The sequence below is a fragment of the Mastomys coucha genome, unplaced genomic scaffold (assembly GCF_008632895.1).
Source record: "Mastomys coucha isolate ucsf_1 unplaced genomic scaffold, UCSF_Mcou_1 pScaffold14, whole genome shotgun sequence".
NCBI classification, from domain to species: domain Eukaryota; kingdom Metazoa; phylum Chordata; class Mammalia; order Rodentia; family Muridae; genus Mastomys; species Mastomys coucha.
This window is the reverse complement of record NW_022196896.1, coordinates 71,373,791-71,394,853: the sequence shown is the minus strand read 5'-3', so window position 1 is coordinate 71,394,853 and position 21,063 is coordinate 71,373,791. Positions and strand designations below refer to the sequence as shown.

At 43.5% G+C, this 21,063-nt stretch overlaps 1 protein-coding gene across 2 annotated transcripts in view; it reads right to left on the bottom strand.

Moving 5' to 3' along the window:
* The window catches only part of Nck2 (NCK adaptor protein 2), a 137,453-nt gene that overhangs the window by 29,974 nt on the left and 86,416 nt on the right, over window positions 1–21,063 (bottom strand). For both annotated transcript variants that reach the window (XM_031367361.1, XM_031367360.1), the window contains exon 3: window positions 8,494–8,735. In XM_031367361.1, coding sequence (XP_031223221.1) covers window positions 8,494–8,719 — 226 coding nt within the window. In that variant the 5' untranslated portion in view covers window positions 8,720–8,735. The remainder of the gene's footprint in view (window positions 1–8,493; window positions 8,736–21,063) is intronic.

Below are 21,063 nucleotides of genomic sequence, written 5' to 3'. Positions count from 1 at the left end.
CCCACCTGTTGTTTCCACCAAACACCCTGCGCTCTACTCAACTCATACAGGTCTCCTCTCCATTTCTCTTGGCCGTTCTGCTGGTCTTTCGGGTTCAGAATCCCCGAGTTATCGAGGACTGATGCTCCTGTGTTCCACTTTGAGCCGCGGGGTCTGCAAAGCACCACTTTCTTCTCCACGCTCACTACTGAGCTCAGGGCTTGGAAAGTCATCCATGGGCCATGTAGAGACCCTGCCTGTTTCCAGCCTCTAAAAACAGACATGGTCCTCTGCAGTCCTAGCCTGGACACCAGGGTCACGATATCTATCATCCATAGAAACATAATCTCTATCAGCCAACTGGGAGTCCTCTAAACCTTCTGTACAGAGTCACGGGGCTCTGTACAGGCTGCACTGAACACTGGGGCCAGTACCTGGTCTCACTCAGTCCAGACCTTGGCTTTATTCGTCCTTCCATGTGTCTAGACCCCAGGCCCTGCTATTATTCAGGTTCCCTATGGCCCGACTCTCGTGTGTACTAACACTCCACCGCAAGACTTAACCCAGCCCAGAGGTATTCCTTCCTAATTTTTTTTTTGTAAAATTTCTTTTGCCCCTGCGTGGTCTTAAGAGGCTGCTTTCCTCAATTACTCTCCACTATACTTAGTGCCACGGTCTCTCACTAAACACAGTTTATCAATTCAACTAGTCCAGGTAGCCAGCTTGCCCCAAGGGTTCCTCATCTCTATGCGTGCTCCTTGGTGCTCGATTACAAGTGGTCTCCCATGCCCATCTGTTTTTTATGTGGGCACTAAGGACACCGATTCTGGTCTTCAGATTTGTGTGGCAAGTGCTTGGTATTCTAAGACTCGACTCTCGAGACTTGAGTCAGCCTGTGGATTGTGACCCCTCTGGAGATCAAGCGACCCTTTCACAGGGGTCCCATGTCAGATATCCTGCATACCAGCTATTTACATTACGAGTCATAACAGTAGGGAGATTACAGTTATGAAGTAGCAATGAAAATAATTTTATAGCTGGGGTTGCCACAACAGAAGAAACTTTATTAAAAGGCTGCAGTTATTAGAAAGGTTGAGAACCACTGCTCAAGAGTCTTCCTTCTACTCACAATGGAGATGACTGCCACGCTGCGCAATTCAGTCCTAATAGCCATTAGACCAGGCAAAGGCAATGCTATGGCTTAGATGAGGACAACCACTATTTACTCCGATGAGGTGAGCCTCAAACAGCTGAGTTCAAACCTGGCCAAATGAAGTAGCATCTGACCAGGCACCCTGACTGATCTGAACATATCCTATCTCGTCATCCTTACTTAAAGCATCCACTGCTTTACACTGCCAGCCTTACTATACTCTGCTTTTTAGCTCCCCTCTCTCCCTCCCCATCTGTGCTTTTGTTTCATGAAGTCACTTGTTTACAGTGGCTTAGAAGGGATGTCCAAGGGTAATCACACTCACACTTGACCTCCATGAGAGCCAGCCTGCTGAATTCACCTCCCAGGTACTCCCAGACTCAGTTACAGCCACGCCCTGAGTCACGGGAGAATGTTTACAATCACAATAGCAGTCATTGTTAAGATGCCTAAATGAGAACTTGATAAGTCTCCTCACAACCCTGGGAGCTGAGAGCTACAAGCAGGAAGCCTACCACCAACATGCCCTCACATTTGTAATAATGAGAGTGAGTGGGGGTGGGGGGTGGGAGAACTAAAAACCAGACTGGGTAGATGTGGCCGCAGGCATTCTTGTTCTCATCCTAGAGAGGCAGGCTACAGGAAATTCCAAATCAAGCAGGGCATTGTTTTGGTGAGGAATCAGAAGAATGCACAGGCACCTGCAGTTTTTCCATGTCTTTCATTCAGTCACAGTACATACTCATGATACTGTCTGGTCTCTCAAAGGCCAATTCTGAACTGAAGTCACTACATTACTGCAAATGTCCCAACAGAGCTGGGGTCCATGTCATAGCATCCCCTTGACCATGAGATGTCTCTAGAGACACCCAGGGAGGTCTCTAGAGAACACCCTCAGTGGGTCTGTATGCTTTTAATGCACAGCAAATGACAGGAACCCTGTTTCCAAGGACCCACATAGACAAAGCTGCCGAGACCATATTCCATCACTTCAGTACTCCAAACAAGAGTGTCTATCAAACTGGGAAAATTTACAGTTATTCATTATTATCACCTAACTTGGGACCTCACTCAATTTGTGATAATTAGGCCCTAGTTTTCCATGTGTAGAATGAGAAATTTTTGTTTCTAAACTGTTCTCCAACATTCCATGAATGCTGAATTGGGAGACATTTTCCAATCTACTGCACAGAGAGCCTTGCCAATCAATCCAGATGGTCAACTCTACGTAGGCAAAACATGACAGAGCCATAGTATACTCTGGTTCTCCTATACGGTGTTCTTAGGGAGGTCATTCTCAGGGCAGGAGCAGTTACCTGCTTCTATATAACGGACGTTTCCAACCGACGGCACACCTTTTGCTTAACTTAACAACCTATGTCTTTCTATCAAGAGCCCCTTCCTGATTTATGAAGCTCCCAGATCCTTTCTAGGCAGAACTCTGGCGCCTTCACTGTTGACAGGAGAAATGTATGTGGAGTAAGCTGATTTGGCAAGGGTAGAGTGGGGTGAGACTTGCAAGCTGTTCCGTGTTCACTCATCAGATAAGTGCTGCAGGCAGCTGGTGGCCCTGGCACTCTGTGACAGACACCTGGCTCCTACCCACTACTACTTATTACCAGTTCACCGACAAAACTTAGAATGACTAAGGGACTTATAAGTATCCCTTGTGGGAAACGGGTATGCTTGAAGACAAGCAAAATCTGATGGCACTAACAGGAAAGAAACTGCCTGGCCCTGTGAGCTGGCCCACAGTTCTTACAGGGGACCATTCCCACCCCAAAGAGAGGTATGAGAATCAGGTACATGAACTACTTTACTTTTCTCCAAACATATGAAGTCTGTATATGGTGTCCTGAAAGATTGTGTGGTCCTAATGTTAAAAACGTGAGATGCCACGTGAGCCTAATGTTCATAATCTCAGCACTTAGAAAGCTGAGTAAGAAGGACTGCTGGGCTGCTGAGAATTCAAGCTTATTTGCGATACATGGTAAGGCCAAGAGCAGAACAGTTTACAAGGCAAGCCCTTTCTGTCTTGGTGGGGTTAGTTATAAGAATGCCAAAAGTTAAACTAAGCATTTAATTTTTATATAAAGAAATTCATTTACTAGTTCCCTCAAACTTTAAAACCAAACCTGACAGAGGTATGAAAGTCATTGATAAGTATAATTTCTCTCCCTAAGAGAGGCACTGTATCTATCCTTAATATTCCCTAAGAACTCACTGTAAAACTTACTTTTCTATGTAGCTCTGGTCCATGTCTGTCAGGGACTCCCATACCAGGCTAGATTCCCCTGACAGTGAAGCATCCTAGGACCTGAGGGCTCCCAGGAGGGAACTTGTGAAAGCAAAGAAATCATGGACCACCCTGGTATGAATCAGGGTATGTCTGTCTCTTGACCTCTGCCTTAAGTCACCCCCCCACCCCCCGTTGTTTTCCTCTCATCCTTTCAGAGGCCACAGTGCTTCTGTGTAACTCGTCTATTGTTCACAGTCACCCAGGCAAGGTTCAACTCCTTTGGGGCTGTGGTGGATTCTAGCTAGAATCAGAATGGTAAAAAAAATTGTGTTTGAGGCACTTGCAGAGAAATCTTTGAAAGTTATCTCCCAGGTGGAAGTATCTCCATCTCAAAATGTTTAGCATTTTATCTAGCCTATACAGTTATTCAGGTCAAGTAGTAATGTCAGGGTCAGAAGTAGCCTGGGTTGACTCATCGCTGAGCTCAGAGATATGTCAGAACACTGCCTGCAGAACCAGCTCTCAACAATCCCTATTCTGCATGGGAACATTTTCTTGACTGCTCATGATCAGGATCAGAGCGTGAAAGGAGATCCAGTAGATAAATGTTTTGCCCTCAAGAAAGAAAATGTAAGATAAGATTGTTTTACTCAACTACAAATTATTAAAAGAAAAGAATGTTAATATTTTGTCAAATATACTGTTGCCTTCAAGCAGCTCTAAGGAAACACTGTGTGTGACAACACATAAGTTTCCAACGGAGTTCAGAGAGGCAAGGCACACAGCACCATTGTCTCCTCCCCTCATAGACAGAATCTCCAGTTCATAGCACTGTGGCTCTGTTCATGACTCCTGTGCAATTTACTTCCAACTAGGAATGAACCATGGAAGTTCTACCATGACCCTTGGATTCAGGTGGATTCTCACAGTAGTACAAAGAAAGCCCACATGAATGACACCACTCAGTTACAAGAATGGGTAGGCAGTGTAAGTCGATATTGTTTTGATACCTCCATACAGAAGAGATGCCTTCCAGTCTAAAACTCCTAACTCTGAGGACACACCAGAATCTGTAACTATACAGGAAGTCATAAACAGTTGTAGGGATAACGATTATATGTACTGTGTCAAGAAGCATCTCTGTTCTTCCTTGCTTGCCTAAGGCACTTTCTGATTGGTTGAATTAAAAAGCCTACAGTTTATAGCAAAAGGCAGACTGGAAGGTAGGACCCTGACTGAGAAGGAACTCTGGGAGAAAGTCAGGCACAGTAAGATTCGCCACCAAGCCACAGAGGAAGTGGGAAGTATGAAACTGAGAGGAGATTGGCAGCATGGCACACATAGGATAGAATAAACGGGTTAACATAAGGTAAAAGATAGTTGAGGATTAAGCCTAAGTTAAGGCCAAAACCACTGTAAAAAAAATAAGTCTCCCTGTCATTATTCAGACCAAGGACAGGCATAGAAAAGCCCAAAAGGTTACGTCTAGTCTCTGGGGTTTATATTAAAAGAGATACCTGGGAGACAGGAGGAATTACAGAAAAAACTCTCAACTTTCTGTGGCCTACAAACCGGGGAAAGACAGGCTGTAGAGAAAGAAGCCATTGAACGTAGGGATTGTGGTAAAGATGCTTCCCCTTGGTACTGCCTCAACAGGAAGCTTGTACTCAAGATAACAAGGTCTCAGGCTGGTGAGATGGCTCAGCAGGTAAGAGCACTGACCGCTTTTCCAAAGCTCCTGAGCTCAAATCCCAGCAACCACATGGTGGCTCACAACCAACCGTAATGAGATCTGACGCCCTTTTCTGGTGCGTCTGAAGACAGCTACAGTGTAACTATTTATAATAATAGACAAATCTTTGGGCTGGAGCAAGCGGGGTTGCCCAGAGTGAGCAGATGTCCTAAAGTCAATTCCCAACAACCAGATGAAGGCTCACAACTATCCGTACAGCTACAGTGTGTACTCATATACATAAAATAAATAAATCTTAAAAAAAAAGATAACAAGGTCTCTCTTTGTCCAATGGCAAAGGTGATCATGACAGGTAATAAAAACAAATGAACAGACAGCAACAACAAAGTACTAAAAATGGAAACCAAGACAATGAAGTGGCTTAATGGATAAAGATGCTTGCTATCAAATCTTAAAACCTGATGAGTTCAATCCCTGGGTCTTACATGGTAGAAAGAAAAAAACAGATGCCCATGGGTTGTCTTCTGACCCACACATACATGCTGTGGCACATGTATACCGCATTTTGTATGCGTATGCACACATAAAATGTAAAAAAAAAAAACAAAAAAACCAGGCTACTTCTCCCTGAATCCCAAGGCTCCTTGGCTATGAAAATCAACTCCTATTAATAAATATGGATAACTAAAACACAGTTTATCTGTATTTTTGCAGTCTTTCATGCTTAATGCAAATGTTTCCAAAGAACTATGTGTTGAAATTGAGACAGAAGTTCACAGAAGAGCTGTCACTCACTGAAGAGATTTGTTCTGCTTGGCATAGCCCTGGAGGGCAGAGTCAGAGCCAAGGGGAGGAAGTTTGAGAAATGTAAAATTTCGATTCTATTTAAGGAAGCACTTTCTAACAATCTGTATTCTCCAAAAATGGAATTGGCCTTTCTAGCAGTCTAAGCACTCCCGCAGAGCTAGATGGCAGTCTCTCAGTGACAGGGAAGCCAGCCCAGCAGCAGGATGAAGATGCGCTGGTTTCCTCTGTAACTTAGGGTTGTGAAACAAGAGGAACTGATCACACTCAGGGAAATCAGAATACACTGAATACACTGGGCAAAGATAAGGCCTGGAACTCCAACCCAAGAAGGCCTTATCTTTCCTTTTAAGAAAGTCAACTCTGGTGGCTGCTCTCCACAACCTTGCGGGCTTACTTAGTCTATCTCCAAGTCCTGTGCATTTTGTGGTTTATAGAATTCTAAAGTTTTGTTTTGTTTTTAAGGCAAAATATGTCAACAATGCTCAATATTACTACAGAGGGTGTGTTAAGAGGAAGTTAGAAAATCAGTCAAATACTCTCAGAACGACACCAAAGCACCAACCCATTCAACATGCGTCTTTATTTATCATACTTCACTAAGAGCCCTAAGAATAGGACAGCAGCATTTCTTTCCAGTGACTGTCTCAAGCAAAGAAAAAAAAATACACAGGGGAGAGAGTTCAGTGGAAAAAGAGTTAGAATGCTAATAACAAATGGAATTTTTCCAGCAGTCTCAGAGTCTACATTAGCCACAGACATCGGGAGAAAAATCCAATCTTAGCACAAAATACCTCCCAATGACTGAAGGCTTCACCCACTGAAGAGTGAGCACTGATCTTTATGGATTCTACAAGGAAGAGGACAGGTGCCGTGCAACACCCACCACATTCAGTGTGATTTTGTTTTTAATTTTCCCACTTTCTTTCACCCTGCCTCCTCCAATGAAACTAATCCTCTTCCAGTAACACACACAAAAAAGCCTACATACACACTTAGCCTGGGTGATGACGCTGGCTCACTTCCACGACAAACCTTGAGTGGCAAGCTAGCATTGTTGCCTATAAACAACTCTACACTTACCTGAGGAGGCAGTGATTGTAAGCCGTCAGCTCAGTTCAGTGTCCTCCGGCAGAGCCCTCCCAATTATATTCTCAGATAGTCTGAAGCAGGAACCACGGCTGATGAGCACAATGTGCACACTCAGCTATGGCTGCCCATCACTGTGGTAGTGAGCCCCTGTCTGACCAGGTATTATGGATTAACGTGGTTTGAATGTACTTCCTTACCTGGTGCTGAACCTAATCCCCTACAGAGCTTGTAAAAAAGAAGAAATTGGCTCCTATCACAGTGGTTAGAGGTGGGGCCTTTGGGTGATAGAAACTGCATAAATACTGGTGTTTACAGAGGGAACAGAATCAGAAAACACACACATACAATTCTCTATCTTCCCTAGTCTCTTGCCATATTGTACTTATACCATACTGAAAATCTGCTAAGAAGGCAATACAAATACAGCCACTTGACTTTGGACCATGAATGTAAGCCAAATTAAGGCTTATTCTCTATAAAGTAATCTAACCCCAAGCAGCTTGGTTTTTTTTTTGTTTTTTGTTTTTTTTTTTTCGGTTTTTGGAGACAGGGTTTCTCTGTGTAGCCCGGGCTGTCCTGGAACTCACTCTGTAGACCAGGCTGGCCTCAAACTTAGAAATCCGCCTGCCTCTGCCTCCCAAGTGCTGGGATTAAAGGCAAGAGCCACCACCGCCCGGCCCCCAAGCAGCTTGTTACAGCGACAAGAAATGAACTGATATACCAGAGAAGAAAAGAGGCACAGCTGTGAAGAACGAGATAACCAAACAGGGCTTATGGAGGTGTCCATCTGAGAGGCTTCTGATGTCATGCTGCTAATCACCCCCACTACACATTAACTGCCTGAAACTGTGGAATAAAACATCCTATCAACTAAGACGAGGGGAAAGGGCCTTCTCCTTCTGTGTGCACAGAGGCCAGTGCATGGGAGTTTGAAAGCTAAAAGGCTGGTGCACTGATAGGAAAAGCTACTGAACTTGTCATGATTCTAAGTCAGGGTCCTCTACAAGGAGACAGACAACTGGGTAGGGGTCCATAGCATACAGAAGAGTTGATTTACCCAATATCCCAAACTGTATAACATATCCAGAAAATGATAAGGTGAGTCTTTATCTTGATCTCAATGTAAAACCCAAGTAGGAGGCTATCAGCATTAACACCTGGCCTCAAAACACACACACACACATACATCTACACACACACAGTACATACACACACACACATCCCTACCATACACATACACATTAGACACCTACCACACACATGCCCCACCACATACATACACCCCTACTCCACACACACAAATATACTATACACACTATATACACCCCCCACATACATGCACACATTACACACATTCCTATCATACACACATACACACTATATATTATATATATATAATATATATATGTGGTAAATATATATATACCACACACACACACCAAATACACACACTCTACATACATACACACAAACCCACACAAGCTGAGGCAGCAGTGCTATCCCCTGGGTGTTCCTGTGGGTACGGATACTCACCTAGTGTGTCCTTGAGATTCTTCACCAGGGAGCCCTTCTTTAGGCTGTTCTTACGCTCCACGTAGTTGGAAGGCACATAGCCTGTCCTGTTGGCTGCATTCCTCACCCGCCACCACGTCTTGGAGTCGTCCAGCAGCCACAACCGCTCGTTCTTCCTGATGTCGAGCTCCTGGTCCTGCTGGGCAGTGTAGTCCCACTTGGCTATGACAATGACTTCTTCTGTCATCTTTCATGGAGTCCTTCTGCCAGCAAAACATTTAAATTTGCTCATTAGCTACCTGAACACCTCTCCTCTGACATATCTGAAAAACTGTCAACGACAGCTCCTGTGGCCACAACTGCCACCAGTCCCCTTCCAGCCCCTTGGAACACTTGCCCTTAAAATGACCTACCCGACAGCTCTAAGGCTGCTGACAAACATCTTATCGTCAATGCCTGCAGCCCCTCTCAGGGCACTAAACACACTGCACGTTTTACTGAAGCTACGTGCAAACCTAAAGGAAAAACACTCAAAATAACAATCTCACAATTAAAGGGCTCATTTGACAAGTGACACTGTCAAATGCCCCTTATAGCTGACAGGTTTACACTCCTATTTCAGCATATGCTGAGGATTTTGAAGAAATATAACATGCTCAAACTACTCCTATAAACTCAAATTCAATTAATGTACTACTAATGCAACGTGATATCCTGAGACGGATGGTAAAATATACAAAGAAAATTTGTGAAAACACTGTTGAAATGTAAACAAAGCCTAGACAACAGCAATGTGCCCGTGTTAATTAGTTTTGACAATTCAATATAATGTCAACACTGGAGAAATTAGCTAAGGGCTAATTTTCTGCACAAATAACTCTACAACTTCCCTATAAATATAAAATTATTCTTGAAAACAAAGCAATACTTAGATATTTACTACTTTATTTATAATTCCCCAAACTGGGAAATAAACAAAGATATCCTTCAGTAGGTGAACTGATAAACCAACTGTCTACCTGACGGTATGATAGAATTGAAGGCAGGCAGCAAGGCCAGAAGGGCTGGTCATGTGGATTTGGACATGGCGGTCTCCTTTGAGCAAACTTAACGGAAGTCCCTGGAACCCTGTTCTCTATAGCTTTTGTGTCCATCTCCGGATCACCCAATGTTAGCAAGAATCATCCACTCCTGACACCTGACCAGGTTCCTAGACTCCCACCATGCTGCATGTGATGGCTGGTCACCCGGCCTCCTTCAGCAAGAATCCTGTTAAGTGGGCTCATTCAGGGTCCTCCACACCATATTCCTCCTCTCCTCTGGCTGCAAACTCCCACTTATCCTCACATGGGGAGCTGAACTCTGTCTTCCTCACTGTAGAACTGTTGTAGGACACCCTGAACAGTCTGCCTTGCTGTCTCCTAACTAGTTCTTGAATAGCAATCTCATTAAATGACACTCTAAGAAAGGCAAATATCTATGGAGACACAGGACCAGTGGAGAGAGAAGAGGGGGAGAAGCAAGCAATGCAGAGAGATGCTGAATACACATAGTTGTAATTGCAAATATATGTCAAGACACATGTGTTGTATAGATCAAAATACATATTAAAACTACTCTAAAATACAGCTTATTAAAACAAACGGCACAAATCTGGGATATACTAGATAGGAAAGAACACAATACACACAGGTAGAAAATGCACAAGTGTTTTTGCAGGAGAAAAATCCTATCCAGCTCCTCCACTGACTGGATATGGCCCTCAATTGTAGAAGAAGTAATGACAAGATACTTGACCCAAACCCTCTCTCCTCTTGACAGAGTTCTCCTGATCTTACCTCATAAGTTCAGAGTCACAGGAAACCCATGCACCTGACCCATGAGGTATGAATATGACACGTTCTAATGCATTTGGGCACATAAAAATAATACATGTCTTCTCACTTGTGAATTGCGACATTAGATAAAAATCATTTGGGAAAAAGAAAATGCCTGTAAATTGTACACATAATGCACATAATATCCAAGAGGGTAGAGTTTACACAAAGTTCTTCTCAAAGCTGGAGACAAATAGCTACCTGCTGACAGAGGGCCCCCAGTCCACAGCTTGTAGCTCACACATCTGACTTCTCTATCAGATTAAACCCGAAAAGCATCAAGGTGGCATCTCTCTTAAAGTCAAGGACAAGAACAACAGTAATAAAAATGAGGTTCAGGGGGGATTCCATTTAAATACCAGGTCTGCTGCTGAATTATATATTTTCCAAAATGATTTTAAATAGGAACAGATCATCATTTAAATCAGTTGATATCCAGCCAGCCAAAGCTCTCTACAGAACTTCCTTCTGCATCAACAGTAGTTAGGAGAGGACTTGGATGCTTTTCTTTCAGTGCACGCTGAAAGCATAAGGCTTATAAAAACATAGCTTCCTGCTAAGCCACAGAACAGGGTATTGTAGAGGCCAGAAATGTGCAGCAGTTGCTAAGGGATGCAGCAGGCACCAAGCGCAGCTAGCCAAGAAAAAGCCACATGACTGCAGGTAGCCAAATGAGAGGCAGAGGGGCCAGATGCCCCAGATGTGGGACACGGAGGTGCAAGACTTGGTGTTTTTCTGGCTAGGATTCAGTCTTCATTTAGTGGGATCTTTCATTGTTATGCCCTAAAATTTGTCTCAGGTCTTGGAAAAGACTTTGGACTTCTAACACTGATGAGATAAGAGTATGAAGTCTTTCAAAGTTAGAATGAACGCATTTTGCATTAAGAGGTGGCCACAAGCCTCTGGGGACCAGGGGTAAAATGTGACAGTTCAAGTGCTATGTTTAGGTACCTTGTGGTATTTAAAATTGTCAACCTACCTGGACTAAAAAACCCTCAGGACATTAATGAGGCACAAGGATGTAGTGGGCATGTTTATGAGGGTTTCCAGAGAGGTTTAGCTGAGGGGCGATCTATTCTAAATATGGGTGGCACCAATCCATGGACCAGCATCCTGACTAAATACAGGGGAAGGGAAATAAAAAGAATAAAGGTAGCTGAGCCCAGTATCCCCTCCCTCCTTCCTGGTCAGGCCTCAAACCACGTCGTTTCCAGTGCCCTTCCTGCCCTGCCATGGTGAACTACCTTATTCTGAGCTACGAGGCCAAGCGGATCCTTCCTTCCTTTATGAGAGTTGGCACTGCTTGGGAGCCACTCCTCTGCCAATCATATCAGAACCTCCAAGACAGGGCCAGGTACCAGGGCACCCTCCCATCTTCTCCTGTGCCCCCACCCTGCCCCTTGGGTCAAACCTGTGACTACAACAAGAACCAAGGCAAAATCTTCTACCGGTTTTAAAACTGTCAGTTGGAAACATAGAAGGGACTGCATAAAGTATGAAGGTCATGACCCATTTGGCAACAATAAAAGATTTATGAGTGTGTAACCAAAGAGTAATTCAGAATCAAGTACGCCCTCACCCCAATGAATCACAACTTCCTGCAGGAAACTGTATGTGCAACACACTACACCAAACACAACCCAAACACCTCAGCGCAGGCTCTAGACTAGGCTGAGACTCCTCCTGTCTATACAAAATCCTCTGGTTTTAAAGTAACAGAACAGTTTAATTATGGGGGAGAGGCCTTAACAGTTTCCTGCTGCTGGTCTTCTCTCCATGTAAGTTCCAAATTAATACAAACATGAGCTTCATAGAAGTGTTAAAAACCGAGGCTTGGTAATCCCAATAGAATCTCCAACAATTTCAGACAAGGCCCTGCATACACTTCTGCTATTTTGTACAATGTATGTCAATCAGGGAGCTCAGCATTGATGATTATAAAATAAAAATGCCAACTCTGAAAAGTGTTCTTTATCAAAGGATGACATTTATCATATAGAAACAAATACTAAGCAGAGATTTAATTCTTCATCAAAAATAAACAAGCTCATCTCAGTAGCATGCAAACTTACTCTCTAGTGGCTTCAGGTTATAAACAGAAATGTTTAAGAAGCCCTGGTATGGGAACTAACATTTCTGACATGGGATGGGCACAGGTTACCTCTCATTTAACACAGAGAACAGACACCACTCTGGGGAGCATCTTTTAGGAGACTGAGAAATAGAGATAGAGTTAGAGTGGTTTGTGTAGTTACAGAGCCAAGATCTGCACTAGGACTATGGCTTCCATATCTATCAGACAACACAAACCAGAATCCATGGGCGAAGAGGAGGAGAGAGGGAGGAGGAAGAAGAAGAGGGAGAGGAGGAAGGAGAGGAGGAAGGAAGAAAACTGGAAGTTTCATGAGAAGGGATGGGAGAATGGAGAGGGCAGCTGGGGTGTGTGTAACTATATTCCAAACATAAATGAAAATCTCAAAGAAAAAATATTATTTTAAAAAGAATAACAACATTGACTTAATTTGTTTTAATGATTAATAACGGTCTTAATAAAGATTAACTATTGGAGGACTGCCAATCTAAATGTGAGAAGGAAGACATAGGATTTCACAAACAAAATTCAAAATATACACATAGACAAGCAGGAGGGCAAAGCAAGCCTAACACTTTTACTGGCAGGATATTGACTTGAAATGTCAGAAAAATACATCTGTGTGCATGTGTGTACAGACATACCAGAATGTGTGTCTGAATAAGACAGAGAGAACAGGGGGTGGAAGGTGCAAACTGAGACCAAATGGAGACAGATGCCACCCCAATGTCAATTTTCAACAAAAACTGAATTACTCAAATTATATAACAACTTCACGGAGGGTCTCTGGAATATTTTATTCTATGTAACATATCATGCCTTGGGTGGTGGAAGATTGCAAATGATCAACCCACAAAAACTCACTCAATACAGGCTTTGCAAGATGTGGTAAGTATGTGTCTGCATCCTATAAAGGGCATCTACAGATTTGTTGGATTACAAAACCAACATGTAGCAAGGTCACTAACTGTTCCCCCTGAGATATGGAGATAATCCTGGATGATCCAGCAGGCTCTGGAGAGCTACAAGCATCCTTGCTAGTCTGAGGCAAGAAAATCAGACAGAGAATTAATATGCTATGCCGTAGCCAAGAGATGTCTCCAGACACCAGAAAAGACAGTTCTCCTAGAGCCTCCAGCAGTGTAGGTTTTGGTGACACCAAGTGATGTCAGTCACCTAGTGAGACTTGTAAGGGCTCTGAACGTAGAACCACAAGTGAAGTAGGGGACACTGTTTTAGGGAATTGGTCCTGTGGGCAATTGCTCCTGAAGCAACAGGAAGTTGATCTCTCTGAGAGTTTTTCTTTGGAAACAGGAGCATCCTATATTCTCCATTTATCGCAGTGTTTTTGGTCCTTCATTCCATGATCTGCAAAAGCCCATTTGCATTATAGAGAATGGCTCATGAATGGGCTTTAGAACCAACTAAAATTCTTGATTAACTTCAAGATGTGTGTAGATGGACTTGCCAGATGCCAACTCATGTGACAAAACTTGGCAGGACCCTGATCTCCTGTGGGGGAACAGAAAGGCCAGTTGGTGGCTTTTTGCAGCACTGTTACTAATTACAGCAAATACACTTTAATCCTAACTAGGATACAATATGGAATCTAGTGGCTGTTCTAACTCTAAGTTAATTAAGTTGTGACAATAGGCAAGGTCTTACCAACTTCCTAAAACAGAAAAACACACCACACATAAAAAAGAACATACGTGATAGCCCTAAAAGGAGTTAGTGCCCAGTACTATTTGCATAGTCAAGGAGTGCACGGTGACAGTCAACTGAGACCCATGTCACAGTGTTTCATAAGGATGAGCACATCAAATGTCCACAAGAACCTTTTGAAACAGATGTTATCTACAGATGCATTTAGAAATATGATGAAAGGGGGAGCTTGGGGTGTTCAGTGATTCACCTAAATCCACAAAGTTAGAAAGCAGAAGATCTGGGGTTCAAATTCATCATAAGGCACTTTCCATAAACCCAAAGCTTCATTTACTATTCTCACTGCCTGCTCATATAACTTGGAAGTAGAATTTTGCTGCTGTTCTAAAAAATAAATCCTAGGGGGAAGATGGATGCTGATAAACAAAAGCCAAATCCAATTTACTTTTGACAAATGAATAGGTGGTATTACTTAGGGAGAAACACTAAGACATGATCTCCTGGTGATGACTTGGGACAGGATTTGTGTTTTTAATATTTTATCAGAGAGAGAGGCAAAGTCTCCTGAGAGCGAGACTCAGGCTGGATGTTACAGAGCAGAAGCCAGCTTGCCTCAGTGGGTTATCACAGAGGGGCTCTTTCCGCGGTTTGTTTTCTGGCATTATTGGATGATGGCCCATGAGGCTGTGAACAGTTCCTTTCATAGTAACCAGTGCGATGCCTTCTAAACTATTTCTCTCTGGTGGAGAAAGCCCGGGTTTGAAAGTCAGCCTGGACCACCAGGCTGGGTGGCTTTCAAGGAAAGGTAATCGATGACTGATCGCCCCTTTTTTTCTTTTTCCTCCTCAGATATCCTCCATCTCCTCAGTTTCCTGTATATGGTTCATGCATTTATGTGCATGTGCGGTCATGTGCGGGTTTACTCTCCCGTGTATGGATTGAGAGAGCCAGGAGTCTGCACGGGTTGTCATCCTCAATTACCATTGTCTTCTCCTAATTTTTTGAAACATAAAGTGTTCAGCTCACTGAACCTAGAACTGTCCATCTCGACCACACTGACTGGGTGGTGAGCTCCTGGGATCTGTTAGTCTCCACTCGGGTTGCAGACATGGGCACCCAGCAAAGGCACAGTACTAGGGTTCCAAACTGAGGTTCTTCAGCTCCCTTCTCCCTCCAGTGCTCTCAGTGTGGCTAACAAATGGTGACAAGCTTCTAATTCTAGGGAATTTCCAATTACCTAGAGCACTTAACCAGGATACATTTCACAAAGAATTGTAAGTTACGATTAAAACCAGAAAGTTAAAATGCCAACCAGAGGCAGGAAGCACCTGGGAAAGCTGAGCATCCAGCTTCTAATCTACCAAGTGTCTCCATTGTCCTCCATCCTCCAGAAGCCCGTGAGAGCTTCCAACTGGTGATGGGGCTTACATTCTCATGTCTGTGTTTCCAGGGCTACGGGATTCCCCATCCACGGCTTACAAAAGTTCAATAGCTTCTCATCCTTGCTAACGTTTATTTTTAATAGTAGCCATTTTACTGGGTATAAGGTACTCAGAAAATCCTTTGAGTCTTCCATCTGCATTTTTTTTAATTATATTTTATGTGTGTTGATGTTTTGTCTGCATGTATGCCTGTGGGAAGGTGTCAGATCCCCTGGAACTGGAGTTACAGACAGTTGTGAGACGCCAGGCAGGTGTTGGGTGCTAGCAATTGAACCTCAGTCCTCTGGAAAAGAAGTTCGTATTCTTAAAAGCTGAGACATCTTCAAATCCCTTTCACTGCATTCTTTAAAGGATTATTAACACATAATTATCTCAATAAAAAGAAAAATTTTATACTGATAGCAACAGTTCTGGTTGCACCTTCCTCCCCCATCATTTGAGTTTTCAGTGAATGTCTTTCACTAATCCTCTTTACAATCAGGATCATGCCCTCCTCCTCTACAAGGTGAAACAGTGAGTAAGAAAATTTCCTTAACATGTGGGTTTGAAATGACTGCTACATGAGCACTCCTGAGACTAAACTCAAGTCAACAGAACCTCCGACTGCCTGAAAAGCTTTTCAAAGAAAACAGAATGGACGCCCCTTGCTTCAAAACCTGGCAAATATTATTTACAAATAACTGACGACTTTAGCCACAAGCCTGCTCATCTTCCTAACTTTCTCCAGTGCCCTCCTGGGCAGGTCAGACAACAGGACAAAGTCTGGGTACGGTGTGCTGTATGCTTTCCAGACACCAGTTAGTGTAAGCACTGCTAATTCAGCATAGTAATGTTATATAAACTGTGGACAACAGAGGCCTTAGACAGAGCCCTGCCTTCTTCCACATGGAGGCCATTTCAACGATGGGGCCAAGAGGAACCAATGCAATTAGGAATACCCATCTGTGAGCATAAACTAGATCAAGCTTCGGTGAAACTTGGCCTCTTTGACAATTCCAGAGCACATGAAGAATTCTCAGAAAAAAAAAATGTATTTCCAAAGTGCCCCAATAATGAGTAGGCATCACAGTATAGGGGCTTATTGAGCCTTGCTATTTAGTTTGCAACCATAAAAGAAGCTGCAACTTCCACTGTTTAAACATCTTATAAATGTATCTATTCAGCTACACCCAACAATACCTGGCCATCTCCCTTACCATCTTATTATTCACAATGCCTGTAATTTACAAACAGGCAGGGCTGGGATGGAAGCAGAACAACATGAAATGCACAGGCCGTATTATCCACGTTTTGTGATGTTCAAGGTCACTTTGGCTCAGTGTGTTGAATAATTATACCACATTCCTAAGCATCTCTCTCTGTTTTAGAGCTTCTCATTTAATGAGAGGAATTATAAAAAGGGAGAATCTACTCCTTGGTGGGTACAGGGACTCTCATCCTGTTTGCTCAGCAAGGACCCAGTACAAGTAAGGAGACATGAGCTACCACAGGCTGACTTGCACACATCTACAAATAATTCTGGAGACTCGAAGGGTAGTTGCTCATTCCAACCACATTGTGTCATTTAAAAGGATATTATTCTCTTATGGCCTGGATAGTCAAAAGCCCCCGGATGCTCAGATGTTAAAGAGCCGACCTCACTGCTGCAGTATTCAGAGGGGACTTGGGTTGGATCACAAAGGCTCACAATGGAATGGACTGGGGAGAAGCTTTCCTTATAAAAGAATGTAGTCTTCTATCCTTGATGTGCAGTCTCACACAGGCCTAGAAACAACTAATGATTGAAAACCTAAAACTGCAAAATGAACATTTCACCCTTATATGTACCCTCGGGTATTTTGTCACAGCTACAGAAAGATGGCTATAATCTAAGAAATCAGAATAAGGAAGTGACAGCCTCTAGCATTTGTGTTCAATTTTATATGCTAATTAAAAGTATAGCTTTCTTTCTAATTAATATCTGACATTAGTATAGTGTACTTACTACAATTAATGAACCCACATCCATACCACTGAGTCTGGCAGTTCCTCCTCTGTTTCTGTCTTTGCATTTTCTCCAGTGTCCTGTTACTATCTTTGCATCCTATCCAGAATCCTAGATTATGCTTTGTGGCTTCTTAGGGGCCTCCTGACTGTTGATGACAGTGCCCAGACTTCGTGCTTTGAGGCGTGCCAGTCAGGAGCTCTATAGACTGACCTTCCATTTGAACTTCCACGATATTCTTTTTTCCTTATGAGCCCTGAGTGGTGGGCTGGGAAGGAAAGCATCCCTCTTCACCACAGAGTGTTGTGCACATAGGATCAACACAAATATGGCTGGTGGTCTGAACCTTGAGCACCTGTCACCTGCGGCTGCCAGGAGCTCTGGAAGCCAGTGCCTCTGCCCATCTGAGTATCCCAGCATTTTGAGTCTGTATGTATTTGTTTTGTTTTGCTTTCTAAGCACAACACAATCAGCTCCAAGCTCATTATACTTTCCACCGCAGTCACAGAATCCGTGTGGCTGATCCCACTGTGCCCAGCCCTGTCTATACCTACTGTTACTCACACATTCTTTACAAATTAAAGATTCCTCTTTTGGTGACAATAAGGCAGAAATACTTTCAGACTTGTAGGCTACTTCTGGCTAGCTCCTGGGTCACCGCCCTGTAGAATGTAAAGAGCTATGATGTGAGCTTGATTCAAGTACCCAGAACTCTACTCAAAACTCTACTTTCTTCTCACCTACTCAGATCCACTCGCTCTTCTGTATTCTGATGTAATGGGTGAGGAGACATGAGGAGAATACAGGATCACCGCTGTGTCTAGGAACACTTCAGTCTCTTGTGCTCCTCGAGTAGGCTGCCTGAGCTCCTATGAAGCAGTCCACCTTCTAAATGGAAGCTACTTGTCTCAGCTCCCCTGGCTGAAGTATCTTTCTGAACCATCCCATTTTGCACAAAATAGTATCTCTCCTACTCCAAACCCTGCCCATAGCATCCCCTTCCTATAGAGCAACACAACCACAACACAATTCCAAAAGCCGTTTACCCTGCCAACTCTACCGGCACAGTTAAGGCTACTTAAAGACTTTTCTCCTTCCATGATACCGCACTCCTATCCAGCAGTCTTCGTGACAGTGGTCACTACGATCAGCCCGTCTGAAACCCAGCCTCTCACAGAAGGATGCTTCCGTCCTTGCTATCTCTTCTTAGTCACCTCTATCTCTCTCTTCGGGGCAGGTTTTCCTCCATCCACACTCTTGCTTTAGACCATCCAATGCTGTTTTCCAGCTCTGTATCCCTACTGCTGGGACTTACACATTCAGCTGCCTAGAGAATATCTCCATGTGGATGTGCAATGTACGCTCTAAGTCTGGGATGTCTAAAAGCACTCAGATTCTTTCACTCAAACAAAAGAAAATCAATACAATAAAAAACAAAATCCCCAGAGTTGTTTGCACAGGGATTCCCATCCTGGCAAATGAAATGGCATGCAACCACTCATCCAGCGTCAGGCCAAAAATCTGAGGCTCCTAACTCAGACTCCTTTCCATCCCCAGACACTGCCAGAAAACACAGAAAACCAGAAAGGCTGGCCTTGAAACTGTGCCTTGAATCTAAGCACTTTTCTCCCCCTCCACTGCCCAGCCCTGCAATCTGCTGCACCTCTCCGTTTCTATCCCTCCCATAACTCACAGGCTGTTCCCAGGGTTCTCCAGCAAGTGATTGTGATTACCATAGAACAGATTTTAAAAAAAGAAAAAAAAAAAAAAGATTAAAGGTTACTAAAGCAACTGAAATGTCCAAAGCACAGCCTGAGACTCAGTATCTCAATGTCTACCTGATTTAAAAAAGTAACCTATATACTTTTAATACAATTCTAGCATTTAAAATAAACACGTGTTTGTCTTTACCAAATCTACAATTTATAGATAGCCTATGGAAGGATGAAACAAAAAAGGTACTCAGACCTTGGCAGAACCATCAGTACACAGGATCTTCTGACATAAAAATGCTGATGTTTACAGAGTGGTTACTGTGGTTCAGGAATAGATCAAAGATGATTCTAGTTAAGTAGAGGGCCTAGCATAAGAATCCAGCCTTCTTAGATGCTCACAGCTATCCTCTGGACTGAGCACAGGGTTCCCAATGAAGGAGCTAGAGAAAGGACCCAAGGAGCTGAGGGGTTTGCAGCCCCATAGGAGGAACAACAATATGAACCAACCAATAACCCCCAGAGCTCCCAGGGACTAAATCACCAACCAAAGAGTACACATGGAAGGACCCATGACTCCAGCTGCATATGTAGCAGAGGATGGCCTTGTTGGGCATCAATGGGAGGAGAGGTTCTTGGTCCTGTGAAGAATCTATGCCCCAGTATAGGGGAATGCCAGGACAGGGAAGTGGGAGTGGGTGGGTTGGTGAACAGGGGGAGGGGGAATAGGATGGGGGTTTTCAGAGGGGAAACCAGGAAAGGGGATGACATTTGAAATGTAAATAAAATATCTAGTAAAAAAATGAAAAAAAAAAAAAGAAGGGAACTCCTAAGTTCTGCTGGGAAGTTATAAAGTCTCCGCTAAGGAAGTTCAGGGACTGGAGAGAGCCAAAAACATAAAAAGCAGAGACTTCTTTTTACAAAATATACATACATACATACATACATACATACATATATATATATATATATATACTTTAAATTGTGTGTGTGTAAGTGCCTACAGAGGCCATCAAATGTTTAATCCCCTTGAGCTGGAATTACAGGTGGCCGTAAGCCCCAATGGGTACTGGGAACCAAGTGCAGCTCTCTGAACAGCAGCTGAGTCCTCCCCAGCCTCACATGCTCCTTAAAAGCTTATGTTGGGCCACATCCATAACACTCCGAAAGCAAATCCATCATCACGCCACAGACTGAACAAACCTGGCAGAGCCACAATAGATGTGTACCTAGGAATTATGGTTATAGAGATCAAAGGATTGAATACAGTTGTTTACCAATGGTTGCAAAGAAGCGATATACAGATAACAAATGGCTGGTGTCTAGAATAATGGAAACCCCTAGAATGCAGAGAAAAAGACCAAGACAAAAGAAAACACAGGCAAAATACACTCACTGCAGACAGACAGCGCAGATGGTGAACACACATAAAACACCATTCAAGCCATCCATCACCTAAGAGCACAATGTAAGTCCACTTTAACACCAGCGGGGGGTGGGGGGGGGACCAGAAAAGGCTGTTAGTGGAGGTGAGCCCACATGCTCTGCTGGTGAATAAACGGGATACGCCCCTTAAAAAAAAGAAAAAGAAAAGAAAAGAAAAACAACTCAGAATGATCCTACAGAGCTGCATGTGAATACGACTACAAGGTTCCACTGTCACTAATACTCTGCAAAGACGCTTCCGGTGTGTTGAAGAACATGCACAGTAATGACCACAGAAGCAATAGTGAAGGAAGGAGACAGCCAATCAGCAGCCAAGGGGACAGATGGGCAGCACAGTCACAAAGGTCAGTATCCTACAGCAGAGAGAGAGAGA